We start from the raw sequence: 15,299 nt of genomic DNA on the forward strand, positions 1-15,299 counted from the left end.
CTTACGGCCACCCTGTGCCACAGTGTTGTTGCTAGAGAGGCAGGAAGCGGGGTTCAGGGCGATACCATGATTTGCCAGAGATCACAGAGGAGTTCAGGTTTAGAGCTGGGACAGATGCCAGCACCCTGGTTGGTAGCCAGGGTTCTTCACGCTGCCCCGGGCTGCCTCGTGCAGTTTTGCTCCGCGTGAAGACTGCTCTGGCCCAGACATCGTGCTTGTTGGCTTGGGCAGAGATGGTGAGCGTTGCAGAGCCCAGGCTTTGTCCATCAGCAGGGCTCACCGGCCAGACGTCAGAAATGGAAAGGCTCTTGTTATGCCTCTGAGGAAGGGGAAACTGAGGCCAGAGAAAGGCCAGGGCTTGTTTAAAGCGCCTAGTGAGGTGGTGACAGGGTCTTGAATGGAACCTAGGTCTGCTGATCCCCAGCCTGGCTTTGGCTCAGGCGCTTCTCCTCTCCCAGTGTAGCTTTCTGGTCTCTGCAGGCATTTGGAGGTGAGATGGGGGCTAGGGCTCATCCATCTGTTGGAATCTTCCAGAAGCAGGGCCAGCTGCTCCTGGAGCCTAGACTTGCTTGCTGGGCAGTTGGAGAGCTCTGCTGCACCCCAGGGTGCTGAGCCTGGGGGCAGTACCATCTCCCGCCTCCCTCCTCGAGGGGCTTGTAGGCAGGACTTTTTCGCCGTGTCTGTCAAAGCCCTCCAGTAGCTCTGCCTGGTCCACCGGGTTGACCCAGAGTTCCCTCTCCAGGGTATTTAAGGCCTTTCACAGTCTGGCCCTGTGTGAGCACTGGACTGGGAGTCCGCGGTGTCAGCTTTGTGACCTGGGCTTGGCTGCTACCCATGTGATCTTGGGTCAGTGTCGGGACCTCTCTGAACTTGTTTCCTCATCTGTTGTCTGTGTGCCCTGGGTTTTAGTGAGGACCAGAGGAGAGGCTGCTATATGACCACTTCTTCAGATGATTATTTCCTCCTCGGCCTTCACTCTCATTTGTGCCCAGTAGAAGCCCTCCACCTACACCACACTCGTTCCATCTGTCCAGCCTTTCTGGACACCGGGGCTTTGCCTGGAAGGCCTTCCCTGTGCCTCCCTAACCCCAGCCCTTCCTTCAGGCTCAGGCCAGTTCAGCTAGCGCTTAGTGCTCACGCACTTAGAGCCAAAACTGAAGATTAGGTTCAATTAGGACAGGAATCGTGCCCTTGGATAGTCATGCAGACTCAACAAGGAAGTTTGATGCTTGCCCGGTGCCAGGCTCTGTACTGTGAGGGAGAGTCAGCAGTGAGTAGGACAGGGTCCCTGCCCTTGAAGAGCAATCTGGAGGGGAGACGGCCAACCAGCCCCGTGGTGTGAGCAGACTCTCTCGGTCTGCTCCGGGCTCCCGTGTCTGGGTCTCATGTGGTCCTCGCATCAACCTTGTCAGGTCATGAGGCCATCATCCATTGAGCAAATACTGATGGTGAGCCTATGGCCTGCCAGACACAACTCTAGCTGCCAGGGACACAACAGAGGTTGCAGCAGTCTGCTCTGACGGAGCTCACATTCTGGGTCACGGGGACGTCAGTGAGTGCATACAGACGGTCAGGAAGTGCTAAGTGCTCTAAAGATGATAAAGCAGGTTAAGCAGAGAGAAGGGAGAGTATGGGACCTGGTAGAAAGGAGGACCTGCCATTCACCTAGTCAGTTTCGGGCAGAGGAGCTAACAGGTGCAAAGCCCCTGGGGCGGGGGGGAGAATCATGTTTGCACTCAAGAAAAAGCAAGGAAGCCAGTAGAGCCAGAAGGGAGTGAGGTTTGCCACTGGATTGGATGTGGGTTGTGAGAGGAGGGAAGGAGTCAGGATGATTCCAGGGTCTGGGCCTGAGCGACTGAGTGATGCTGGGGAGGTGGGGACCTCTGGAAGAACAGGTTTGGGGGTCAGTGCAGCTCCCGTGTCCTTGTCACCATGCAGGTCCACCCCATGCACACCCAGACACACTGGTCTCAGGTTCCCCCGTTCCCCACCGCCTTCTGGACTCCTCCCCATCTTCTCAGGCCCACTCCCAGCTCTGAGAGGTCACCAAAATGCTCTAGTTGAGGGGTACCTGGTTTCCCTCCTTCATCACCACCCCAGACGCTGTGAAGCACAAGTGGACTCTAGCCAATCGAGCTAGGAAGGGTAGAAGGGGCCTGGATGCCCCCTCGCCAGCCTGCCCCACAGGAGTCCTGGGCTCCCTTTGCAGCTTGCCCTCCCTCCCCTGTGGCCGCTGAAAATGGGGCGCCTGGACTTGCTTTTGTACGGCTGTTGTCCTGGAAAAGGTAGAATTTCTCTTTGTGTTGCTTTCCTGCCGCCATCTCTCTGTATTCCCCCTCTCTCTATCTGAGTGTGGTGACATTGTGAGCAAGTTCAGGTTATATATAAAGGACTGAATTCATTGTTAGGCTTCTAAGCTGAGTGACTTGCAACTGGGACTCTTAAGAACAACAGATATTTGGTATCCTCAATTTCAGTTTTCTCTTAAGCTTGCATTTTGCAAACTACTCCCTACCCCCACGAAAAGGAACAGAAAAGAAAAACGCAGCTTCCTCAGGGCTCGAAGCCTTCTGGAAATAGAACTTCTCTCCCCAAGCCTCCTGTTTTCTTCCCCACCCCAGGTATGGGGCAGACTGGTGCGTGGAGCTCCTGCTGCTGTCTTTAAGTCCTGAGAGCATCTGGCAGGAGTCATGAGAGGTCCTGGGCATGGGGATGGGTGGGAAGGGCAGAGCCCCAGCCGGGGAGCTGCATACCTGGGGCATCAGGAGACGAAGGGGACGGTAGCTTGAAACTAGACTAGCCCCTGGTTCTTTTCCAGCTCGAGCATCCTGTGCTTTCCTCTCCTCCACACTCCTTAGTTGAAATCCGGGGAGCCCAGAGGGTCTCCTTTGCAAGGGGTGTGACTCAGATTTTTCTGATGCCCGTGGTACCAGGGGGTCAGGAGAAGGCGGAAGCTGAGGCCCTCTGGTCTCCCTGCCAGCACAGAGGCACAGCCTGCCTGGGGCTCTTAGTGAAGGATCTCAGAGTGTCAGAAAGCAGGCTTCAGCCCGAGGCCACTGGTGCGGTACATCCAGTCCATGACGGCACAGGCAGGGCCATCTTCACAGTGAGGCTGATCCAGGGTCGGGGTGGCCAAGGGATGGGGCCTGGAGGGTGGGGTCAACCTGGGTCTGAAATGCTGCTCTGTAGCCCTGACTCTCTGACCTTGGGGCATATTAGTGGCCATCTCTCCGACCTTCTCTTTACTTACCTTGAAATGGGGACAATAATAATGCCTGTTGCCGGGGGGTTGTTGAGAGAATTGAACAGGAAGCTGCAGCCTTTCGTGTGGTCTCTGCTCCATAGAAGCCAGTAAAGCGCACTGTGTGGAATATTCCATTTACACAAACATTTCTCTAAAGGCTTATCTAGCCAGGCTGCCTTGGCCCTTGCTGCAGCACACGGCGTTTTCGTTGCGTCATGTGAGACCTTTCGTTGCCTTGTGCAGGCTCTCTAAGTTGTGGCACGCAGGCTTAGTTGCCCTGTGGCATGTGGGATCTTAGTTCCCCAGACGGGAACCAAACCCGTGTCCCCTGCATTGCAGAACAGATGGTTAGCCACTGGACTGCCAGGGAAGTCCCTGCACAAAAATGTAAAACTTAAGAGATACAGAAGAGTTTGGAAGTTTATATATCTGTCTGTTTCTGGGGTTAGGGGGATTGTGGATTGGGTATTGAAGGAGGAGGATCAATGTCAGATAATTCTCCTTTGACTTAATGCACTTATATACTTTTTGGGAAAAAAAAAAGTTTTAAAGGACCATGGGTTTCATTTAAAATCACCAAAGTAATATATTTCTATTTTGAAAAAAATCAAAAGTAGCTGGTGTGTATCACATGGACCCCCATCAGGGACCCAAACCAGCCTCTAGAGTCTTTGGAGCCTGAGGTCCTACCCCACCCCCTCCGACCGGCTGCCTGGAGGCCTCTCCTTCGCCAGGCCTCCTGCTGCCCGCTGGAGCTCTGTATCTTGTCAACACACGCAGGCTGTTTACTGCCAGTCCCCAGTCCGTGTCCCTGCCTCCCCTGCCCCGTGTGAGTCATCATCCGCCTCCCTGTGTGGGCACACTCCATCCAGCACCTTTCCTGTGGGGGTGGGGAGAAGCTGCAGAGGGAAATTCGTTCAGCACATGTTTACGGGGGGCTTCGGTGACTGGGGAGACTGGACTAGGTCCCTGGAGGTGCTGCCCCAGTGCAGGGTGAGGGGGGTGGGGTGGAGGTGGGTACCAAAATGGGTCTTGAGACCCGCAGAGAAATCTGGTGGGAGTGAAAGGCAGGGCGGGAATAGAACCTGGGTCAAGACCAGGTCCAGGGCTGAGGGTCAAGGGTCCCTCTGAGCCCCGCAGTGCCAGCTCCAGTCCCTTGCCTCGGGTCCTGGCATTCCTGCCGCCTCCAGCTGCACCAGCACCTCCCTTACTTCGTCTCATTTCCAGGCTGGTTGGAGGCCTGAGAGTCCTCGGAAGGCTTTCCAGATGCCGCCCTCTCTGTTCCTTTGTTCAGTCTTCCCCCATCAGCCCGCTGCCCTCCAGACCCAACTTCAATCCCACATCCTTTGGGAAGCTTCCATCATCCCCTTAACTCACTTATCCTGAGCATCACTTTTGTGGGGCCCCGGGCCTCTTGCTGGGCTGCCAGGGGGATGAGAACACCAGCAACAGAGCTCCCACCCATCAGTTTGCAGGAGCGCCTGACTCAGCCTGGGCTTTCAGGGAAGGCTTCCCAGAGGAGGTGACACCTGCACTAGGTTTTGAAAGGTGGGTAGAAGTTCAGAGTGAAGGATTGCCCTCTGTGTGCGCAGAGCTGGGATTTGGGGACTTCCAGCAACTGGAGTACAGGGGTTGATCGGGATGGGAGGTTAAGGGCTAAGGATTAACTGACCCAGAATCCTGATCACAGCCTCTCCTGTCAGGCCTCCAGTTGGGCCCGGCAGTCACAGCATCCTTCTGCTTATTGCTTTCAAGTCTCCTTGACACCCCCTGCCCCCTCTGTCCCATTTCTTTCCTTTAGTTCAGTTCAGTTCAGTCGCTCAGTCATGTCCGGCTGTTTACGGCCCCATGAATCGCAGCACGCCAGGCCTCCCTGTCCATCACCATCTCCCGGAGTTCACTCAAACATCCATCAAGTCGGTGATGCCATCCAGCCATCTCATCCTCTGTCATCCCCTTCTCCTCCTGCCCCCAATCCCTCCCAGCATCAGAGTCTTTTCCAATGCGTCAACTCTTCGCATGAGATGGCCAAAGTACTGGAGTTTCAGCTTTAGCATCATTCCTTCCAAAGAACACCCAGGGCTGATCTCCTTCAGAATGGACTGGTTGGATCTCCTTGCAGTCCAAGGGACTCTCAAGAGTCTTCTCCAACACCACAGTTCAAAAGCATCAATTCTTCGGCGCTCAGCCTTCTTCACAGTCCAACTCTCACATCCATACATGACCACTGGAAAAACCATAGCCTTGACTAGACGGACCTTTGTTGGCAAAGTAATGTCTCTGCTTTTGAATATACTATCTAGGTTTGTCATAACTTTTCTTCCAAGGAGTAAGCGTCTTTTCATTTCATGGCTGCAATCACCATCTGCAGTGATTTTTGGAGTCCCCCCAAAATAAAGTCAGCCACTGTTTCCACTGTTTCCCCATCTATTCCCGTGAAGTGATGGGACCAGATGCCATGATCTTCGTTTTCTGAATGTTGAACTTTAAGCCAACTTTTCACTCTCCACTTTCACTTTCATCAAGAGGCTTTTTAGTTCCTCTTCACTTTCTCCCATAAGGGTGGTGTCATCTGCATATCTGAGGTTATTGATATTTCTCCCGGCAATCTTGATTCCAGCTTGTGATTCTTCCAGTCCAGCGATTTTCATGATCTACTCTGCATATAAGTTAAATAAGCAGGATGACAATATACAACCTTGATGTACTCTTTTTCCTATTTGGAATCAGTCTGTTGTTCCATGTCCAGTTCTAACTGTTGCTTCCTGACCTGCATATAGGTTTCTCAAGAGGCAGGTCAGGTGGTCTGGTATTCCCATCTCTTGAAGAATTTTCCACAGTTGATTGTGATCCACACAGTCAAAGGCTTTGGCATAGTCAATAAAGCAGAAATAGATGTTTTTCTGGAAAACTCTCTTGCTTTTTCAATGATCCAGCGAATGTTGGCAACTTGATCTCTGGTTCCTCTGCCTTTCTAAAACCAGCTTGAACATCTGGAAGTTCACGGTTCACATATTGCTGAAGCCTGGCTTGGAGAATTTTAAGCATTACTTTACTAGCGTGTGAGATAAGTGCAATTGTGCGGTAGTTTGTGCATTCTTTGGCATTGCCTTTCTTTGGGATTGGAATGAAAACTGACCTTTTCCAGTCCTGGGGCCATTGCTGAGATTTTCAGATTTGCTGGCATATTGAATGCAGCACTTTCACAGCATCGTCTTCCAGGATTTGAAATAGCTCAAATGGAATTCCATCATCTCCACTAGCTTTGTTGTTAGTGATGCTTTCTAAGGCCCACTTGACTTCACATTCCAGGATGTCTGGCTCTAGGTGAGTGATCATACCATTGTGATTATCTTAGTCGTGAAGATTTTTTTCGGTTCTATGAAGACCTACAAGACCTTTTAGAACTAACACCCAAAAAACATGTCCTTTTCGTTATAAGGGACTGGAATTTCTGTCCTTCTCATTTATTGATCATCTCCGAAGTTTGTTTGCCACATCACAAGGTACAAGGTGCTTCTGTGTCCAGTGCCTTGATTCTCACTTGTCTACACACAAGGAAACCGAGGCCCGTCTGTGGTCTCATGATTTGCCCAAGCCTCCTGATTACTAAAGGGCAGAGCCGGGCCTGAAATGCACGTTTTTGATCTGACCGAGTCCTCTTTCCCTATGCCTCGGGGAGCCCAGCATATGCTGCTGTGTTCTGCGCTGATTTATTAGCTAATTTCCCACCCAGACTGGATGTTCCCACCCAGACCCTGTCTCCCTGAGACGGGGACTGAAACAGAGATAGAGGTGCCGTTTGGAAGAATGATGGGGGAAGGCACAGACAGAGACCGACTCCCCCGGCGTGGGGGACGATTCCTCTCCAGGTACTTGGAACACATTTATTTTTGGCTGTTTTGCAGGGGAGGCACATTGCAGACTTGACTTCTCTTTCCTCTGATGCTCACAGGGGAGGCACATTGCAGACTTGACTTCTCTTTCCTCTGATGCTCACAGGCTTAGTTGTCATTGACGCAGCCTGCCACAAAGACTAGTGATGGGGAGACCTGGGTTCTGATTCTGGCTCTGCCACTTCCCAGCTCTGCAGCCTTGGGGAAGTCACTTCACCTCGCTGAGCTTCGGTTTCTGCATCTATTAAATGGGGGTCAGGATATGAGATAAAATGAGACGAGATATGTGAAAGTCTTGTATCCAACCCTCTTAAGTGTCCAGTAAGTGTTTTTCTCCTCCGTGCTAGAGATTATATCTTAAAGTGAATTATGATCTTACTGGGTGGGTACATTTTTAAAAAATTGTCTTTTGTGGGCCAGAAGCTCTGAAACACAGTTACCCTTATCACTCATCATCACCCCAGTGACAGGAGGGACCAAGACTCAAAGACACATGTAACAGGAACTGTGCCAAGTGTTTTATATACACTATCTCATTTAATCTTGGCAGTTCTCACGTTTGGATATTGGCAAAGGCTTGGTGAATTCAGCCTTGCTATTTGTCTTTTTCTTTCCTTGTTTTTCATTCATCCCATTATCCATACATCCATTTGCGGGATACTTGTAATACAGACCCTAGAATGGCTCTTTTCTTCCTTCTCTCTCTGGCAAACTTCTCTTGATCCTTCAAAGCCTAATTCAGATGATCCCTGCTCTGAGAGCATCACCTACTCTTGAAATCTCAGAGTGTCTTCCATCTCCTTCCTCTTTCCCACACTTTACATCTGAAAGTCAGTTTTGTTTCAGTTCATAAATAGTTAATGCCCACTCTATGCTGATAGCTGGAGACCCAGATGACTTAAAAAGTTCGCACCATTGCAGAGCTTAAAGTGATGTCCATCGTAAATGATGGACAAGTGCAACAGGTCATGATAACATAGAGTGATTCATATTAAACCTGGTTTAAACCTGGTTTTGAAGATTATAACAATAATAGAACCACTTTTTGCCGACATTGAGGGTCAGTAGTGTTTGCCATTCTTTACCCTTATTAGGTCCTCTTGGGCTCCAGAAACCTTCTGAAATAGGCTTTTACACGGACGGGGAAACTGAGGGTAGGAGATGTAACTTGCCCAAAGTCACCAAACAAGTCAGTGACTCCATCCGGCTTGTAACACAGGGCAGAGTGGTGAGTGCCATGCGTCTTGTCTCTGCCGGTCTGGCTGCAAAGCCTACTGAGGCAGCGGCTGCATCTGGACCTCAGAGCTGACTTGATGGTGGGAAGAATCCACACTGAGAAGAAATCTGACTCGAGAAGAGTCAGAGCCCCTCTGGTTCTCCTCCTACCCTAGGAGTTTAGGAGAAGACTAACCCCCTTCTGGCTGAGTTAACTGGGAACTGAGAAGATGGAAGGGTTCCCTAAGGTCTTTCCTTGAGCGGAAGAACAGCCGCAGCAAGACTTCCCTGGAGAAGAGCTCATGGAAAGAAATACCACCTCCGGTCCCCCCTGGGAACTGCTTTGGGGCTCTTGAGTCCTGGGTTCTGATGCACCCCTTAGAAACAAAATAAGAATAAAACCAGTGATAATGTGGCAAGTGGCTGAGAATCCAGAGTGGCACCAGACTGCCTGGATTTGAGTCAGTTGCTAACCACTGGACTTCGAGCAAGTTGCTTCACCTTTCTGTGCCTCAGTTTCCTCATCTCTAAAATGGGGGGATGGTGACTGTGACGGCCCAGAGCCTGGTGAGGTGCAGGTGAGTTAGACAAAGCAGAGCAAGCTGCTGTAAACTGTCGAGCGCCAGGCTCTCCCTGGGAGGGATCACCTTTCATTACTGTAGCAGAGACTGGTTGCTGGGGCAGTTGAAGAGGGAGTTAAAGACATGGAATCATTGTGCAACCAGCAATCCCTTGGGACCTGGCCGAGTTGCAGCCCCAGAGCAGTCCTCAGGCCAGGAACTAGGGCGGTAGAGCCCCTCATGTGCCCCTGGGTCCCTGCTGACCCAGCTCTGGGAGGCCAGGGAGGCCCCTCTTCCTGGCACTCCCCTCTGACTGCCAGGCCAGGGGAGAAATGCGGCCAGTGGGGTTGAGATATCCCTTTACCCTGGCAACCAAGGGTGATGTGGGACAGTCTTGCCTGCCTGCTGCACGGCGCCCAGTCTCAGCAGGTGGGGACGGTCTGGGATGTAAATAAAACGTTCTCACAGTGAAGTACAGAGAGGCTGCGGGGGACCAAGAGCCCCTCATCAGTCTGCAGTTGAGTCACGTGCTGGTTCAGTTTACCTATGTGTGTCAGAGAAAGAGTATGTGTGTGTGTCTGTAAGACAGAGAGGGCGGGTGAGCGTGAATGTCTTAGAGCGTGCGTGTCAGAGACAGCGAGAATGTAGGTGATTGTGTGCATGGGTGTGTAAGAGAACGAGTGTGTGGTCAGAGTCTGTGTGTGAGAGCGTGTCAGAGAGTGAAACCGTGGGGAATGTACATGAGAGAGAATATGAGAGAGTGTGTGTGTCAGACAGTGGGCAGAGTGAGCGTGTGTCAGAGCTAGAATGAGTGTGTATATGTGTGTGCCCCCAGTTGCCCAACTGTCACTCACACCGGACAGAGTGAGAAACACCACTCCCCTGCCCCCGCCTCTTCACCTATAAAGGGAAGCCAGCCCCAAACCACGTCAGCGGTTTTGCCCCGTGGCCGGGAGATGGTGAATTCCAGACCTTCTCCTCCTGTCCTTGCTCTGGGAGGTCTGGGGGCTCCAGCAGGAGGCCGTGTGGCTTGAGCGATCCCTGGACTTCAGCTTCACGGGTCCTCATTGAGGGACTGAACGTGACCTGACAGATCGCCACCCTTCTTTGTGTCTCAGTTTCCCCAACCGTGTGATGGAGGATCTAGGTGGCTTCTGAGGTCCGTGTCGGCTCTCACGGCTTGGGTCTGAGTCTGGTGGCCTCTGCCCCACCCCTGATTCCATCCTGGTGACATCACCACTGTCACAAGTTCAGGCCTAGAAGTTTTGCCTCATTTCATGGCATCTTGGGGTCCTGCCTCAATGCTGGGTCTTGGTCAAGGGCCCAGAGGCCCAACTGTCCCCCTTTCACTTCACTTAGTTTCCAGGGTGCAGGGTGGTGACAATGGGTGGAATCAGGGCCTTGGGAGAGGGACAAGTCAGAACAGGCCATCAGGCCCCCGGGCTTTGCCTGATGACAGAATCCGCCCTTCCGCCAGAAGCCGCTTTCCAGTAATGTGCAGCCTACCCGCAGGCCAGGAGCCAGGGTGGATCCCAGACTTTCCTCTCCACCCCTCCCCTTGCCCGTCAGGGCCCGGGATTCTGCTCCCTGAAAGGCAGGGCTGACACAGGAAGGCCTGGGGGGGTTCTGCTCTGGGGACAGGGTACCAGCCCCAGGTACTGTGAGGACCAACTCACTTGAAGAAGTGAGATGCTCTGAGCTAGAGTTGAGCTCCTCCCCTGCCCTCTGGGGAGGCTACTGAACCTTGCCAAACCTCAACTTTCTCTTCTGCAAAGTGGGAACAATAACTATCCCACAGGGCTAGGTATTGTGAGGACTAAAGATGTGGCGTGTGCCTGGCTCCTGGTGCACCTTTAGCAATAAGGAGTGTTCTTCATATTATTGCTCTTGGAGTGTTACACACACACACACAATCATCCCTCTGCTCCCCCAGTGGGCTGAGGCTTACTGGTCTCTGGTGCATTGCCTGGTATTCCTGTAGCCAGGAAAGCTCTGTGGATTGGATGGATGGCATAGAGGGTGGTGAGGCAATTTCAAAGCCCAGCAGTCCAGGTAGAGGTCAACACTGTCCTCCACTTGCCCTGGGCTGCCTCTTTAGACTCTGCTTACCCCTGTGGCAGCTCTTGTTGCTCAGCTTCTGGGGTGGGGGTGGGGCGTTGAGGAAGGCTGGCTGGGTTTGGCTCCCCCAAACCCCATGCTGTCTTGTCTTCCCTCAAGGCAGATACAGGTCCCGGGTGTGGTGCCATTGTCCTCTTTCACTGCTTCTGCCTGCGCTGTCTGGCCTCACTGGGTGTCAGGGAGAAAGAGGAGGAATCCAGGTCATGACTGTGGGTCAAAGGTTATGATGGGGGACACACCAGAGGACTCCTGCTCTAGCTCAGGCAGGCAGGGGTGGTCAAGGAATGCTTCCTGGAAGAGGAGACAGGCAGAAGGATATGGTGTCAGCCACATACAGTGTGGGTAGAGGAACAGTGTTCAGGTCAGGCAGACTGGACTAGGCAAAGTTCTGCAGGCCAAAGAGGGTGTACCTCACTTGAGTGAATTGGAAGGAGTTTGTCAAGGTTGAAACATAAGAATAGGCAGTGGGGGGAATTCCCTGGGGGACCAGTTGTTAGGATTCAGTGCTTTCACTGCGTGGGCCTGGGTTCAATCCCCGGTCAGGGAACTAAGATCCTACAAGATGCATGGCAAGGTCAAAAAAAGAAAAAAAAGCAGGGATCATGAGACATGAGCAAGACCTGATGATGAAGGGCGTGCTGGAAGTTTGGACTTTAATCTTTAGAGCAAGGGAGACTTGGACTCAGCCTGACTTGGCCCTTCGCAGTGTACCAGCTACATGAACCCTGAGCGTTACTGACAGGCAGTCAAAGACGGACGGGTATGGCAGGGTAAGAGGAGTGCACTTCTCAGCGAGAGTGGTGACTTTCTTTTGGCCTTACCACCCGGCATGGAAATCTCAGTTCACTGACCAGAGATTGAACCCACACCCCCTGGGCTGGAAGCAGAGTCTTAACCTCTGGACCACCAGGCAAGTCCTAAAAGCGGTGACTCTTGGTCAGGTCGGTTTTGAAGTCTCCTGGCCTAGGATGGAGATGTGTTTTTTTTCCAACATGATTCGATTGTATCTCCTGGGTGCTTGGCCCTGTGACATCCAGGCCCTGGGTGCTTGGCTCTGGGCCTGGATGGTATACTGAGTCCTGACTTGTAGCTGGCACCACCCAGATCAGTACCTGAGAGCAGGAGGGCCCTGGGCCTGGGGAGGGATGTTCCTCTTCCTTCCCAGGCTTCTCCAGGGGTAAAGAGAGAAGAGGCCTGGCCAGACAGGTTATAGAGATTCATGTGGGTCCTGGCCAAGCCCTGTGCATTTTCCAATCAGTAGATGCTTGTTGAGCACCTCCTGTATCCCCAACCCTGGGGACATAATCATAAACAGAGATGGAATCTGCCTGCAGAGAGTTTACAAGCTAAGGAGGGGAGGAGAGCAAGAGCTCCCACCTCGAGCAACGCGGCAAGCAGGCCATCCTAACCAAGCGGACCTTGGGGGTTATGTCCCAGGTCTTCTCCACCCACCTCCCCACCCAAAACAAACCAGAGACCCATGAGCAGCTTGGGGGCGGAGCTGGCATTGAGAGGGGCCCTCTCTGAAAGGGATTTTTGCCGCTTCCCAGCTCGGGGTTTGGAACCAAGGGGGCCAGCTGCAGAGGGTGGTCTGCTGCTGCTGCTGGCCAGGACCTGGCTTGGGGAGGCAGCTGGTGAGTCTCAGGCAGAGGGGCATTTTCACCTTAATGGGGAGAAAGGAGGGGGTGATTTAAAGAAGGAGGAGTTTGATAGAAGCTGGTGAAGTCAGACCTGGGTTCTGTCCTGGTTCTACTGCTGATGAGCTGTGTGACCTTGGGTGAGTCCCTTCCCCTCCCTGAGCTTCAGTTGCCCCTTCTTTAAAGTGGGTGGAATTGGGTGAGAAACAGGATGGCAAACAGGTTTTGTCTCACGCGCAGAACCGATTGATTGCTGTTGGCTTCCTGAGCATCTCTCTGGGCGCAGCGGGAAAGCACGCGAAGCTGGGATTGGAAGTCGCTGCGTGCGTGCTGCACGTTTGCAGGCCCCAGGCAGTATGATCCCCAGGTTCCTTCCTGCGCTGATAGTCTTTGATTCCTTTGTGCTCCTTCCTGTCTCCTGTGTCACTTCTCCACCAGCCATTGTCTGCCTTTTGCTTCAATGCCTCCGTGATGGGGAACTGGGTGTCTTCCCTTAGACAGAATTTTTCGATTGTTATGCCTGGTCTTGAGCTTACATCCGTCTCCGTGAACTTGTGCCTGGACAGATGACTTGGGTTCCGGTGTTAGGTAATGCCCTCAGGATTGCAGATTGGAGTTGTGAGAGGGGAAGGCACCAGAGAAGGACCCCTACCCTAACCTGGGCAGACGGGGCAGTCAGGGAACTGGGTGGTACTTGGAGCCTCGGTAATCAGTGTATAATTTCTGCTTTCTGGAGACCTGCTTCTTTCTCCTACTTTATGACAGTGACAGGGAGCATCTGTATGTCCTTTGAAAAAAGCACTTCAACAACATCAGCAGGTAGGTTACACATCACTTAGTTATGTATAAACATAATCCATAACTGCATTATATTAGCCTGGGAGGCTGGAGTTATCAGCTCTAGGCGAGGAGGCCGAGGCTCAGAGAGTTAACAGAGCAGCCCCCTGAGACCAAGCCTGAGCCCCTCTTGGTCCTACCCCAGCCTTCAGCCCCAGCTCTGTTCTGTTCTCCTGGCTCCCCTCAAGCCCACGCCTTCCGTTATCTCACCCTCTGCAGGTTTCCACGTGATCCCCACCATCTCGAGCATCGTCCCGGAGAGCTGCCTGCTGATTGTGGTGGGGCTGCTGGTGGGGGGTCTGATCAAGGGCGTGGGCGAGACGCCCCCCATCCTGCAGTCGGAAGTCTTCTTCCTCTTCCTGCTGCCACCCATCATCCTGGATGCCGGCTACTTCCTGCCACTGCGGCAGTTCACGGAGAACCTGGGCACCATCCTGATCTTCGCTGTGGTGGGCACGCTGTGGAACGCCTTCTTCCTGGGCGGCCTCATGTACGCCGTGTGCCTGGTGGGCGGCGAGCAGATCAACAACATCGGCCTCCTGGAGAACCTGCTGTTCGGCAGCATCATCTCGGCCGTGGACCCTGTGGCCGTGCTGGCCGTCTTCGAGGAGATTCACATCAACGAGCTGCTCCACATCCTTGTGTTTGGGGAGTCCCTGCTCAACGACGCCGTCACTGTGGTGAGAGGCAGGGACCACGCCCCGGGGCACGCAAGAACCAGACCCAAGTCCAGGTCCAGAAAGAATCCCACATCCCCCCGCTCATGATAGTAAGACAGCAAGTGTCCAGTCCTGCTTGCTATGTGTAGCCATCGTGCTGGGCACCGGCAGGGATTATCTCAGTTATCCTCCTGACTACGTTAAGAGGTGCTTCTTAGTCTCACTTTGAAGAGAAAGAGTAAAGCTTAAAGAGGTTAAATAACTCAGTAGAATAGATAGAACTGAAATTGGAAGCCAGGTCTATCTGACTGCAGGGCCTGAGCTCTTGGCCTGACCAGGTCGTACGCTCTGTCCCTGATGCACTCTGATGTGATCTTGATTAAATGACTTATCCTCTTTGTACCTCAGTTTACCCTTTATAGACCAGTTAGTCTCTGAGGGGCATTTTAGCTTTCTTGGTAGCTGTGTCGTAAGCTAAGGCTTCCCAGGTGGCTCAGTGGTAAAGAACCCACCTGCCAATGCAGGAAATGCAGGTTCAATCCCTGGGTTGAGAAGATCCCCCGGAGGAGGACCCCACACCAGTATTCTTGCCTGGGAAATCCCATGGACAGAGAAGCCTGGTAGGCTACAGCCAAAGAGTTGGACATGACTGAGCACGCATGCGTACACACACACACACACACACACACACACACACACACACGTGTCTTAAGTTAGAGTTTAATTTGTGCAGAGTTTGGGGGCAGCATTCATGGAAAGGAACCTTGTCTCTAAAACCTCCAGAAGGTGGCAAGTAAAGTGGGTCAGTCTGGGTTGGCCACTTGCTTACTGTGTGACCTTAGGCATGTGACGGTACCTCTCTGGGCTTCACCTTTGACAGCTGGGATGTGGCAGAGTAGTTAGTGCGTTCCTCCCGGGTCTAGCGAGGACAGACACCCCCACCGCAGGGTCTGCACGTGGCAAGGCTGTGTATGTTTCCACATACCCTTCCTCCCAGCCGGCTTCCTCAGGAAGCAGGTACGTGTATGTGCATACTCGTGTTGTGTTGTGCAAACACCTACATCCCCCTCCTGGCTGGACCCCTCAGAGAGCAGCTGCCCACACAGGAAAACTCATGGACCCTTGTGCACGCC

General features: G+C 52.8%; 1 protein-coding gene across 3 annotated transcripts in view; it reads left to right on the plus strand.

The window, feature by feature from the left end:
• The window catches only part of SLC9A1 (solute carrier family 9 member A1), a 52,761-nt gene that overhangs the window by 25,593 nt on the left and 11,869 nt on the right, over nt 1-15,299 (plus strand). For all 3 annotated transcript variants that reach the window (XR_008200908.1, XM_052656447.1, XM_052656458.1), the window contains exon 2: nt 13,727-14,187. Coding sequence is in view for 2 of the 3 variants with exons in the window: in XM_052656447.1 (XP_052512407.1) it covers nt 13,727-14,187 (461 nt within the window). In the remaining variant the exon portion in view is untranslated. The remainder of the gene's footprint in view (nt 1-13,726; nt 14,188-15,299) is intronic.

Source organism: Budorcas taxicolor, chromosome 2, assembly GCF_023091745.1.
Source record: "Budorcas taxicolor isolate Tak-1 chromosome 2, Takin1.1, whole genome shotgun sequence".
NCBI lineage: Eukaryota > Metazoa > Chordata > Mammalia > Artiodactyla > Bovidae > Budorcas > Budorcas taxicolor.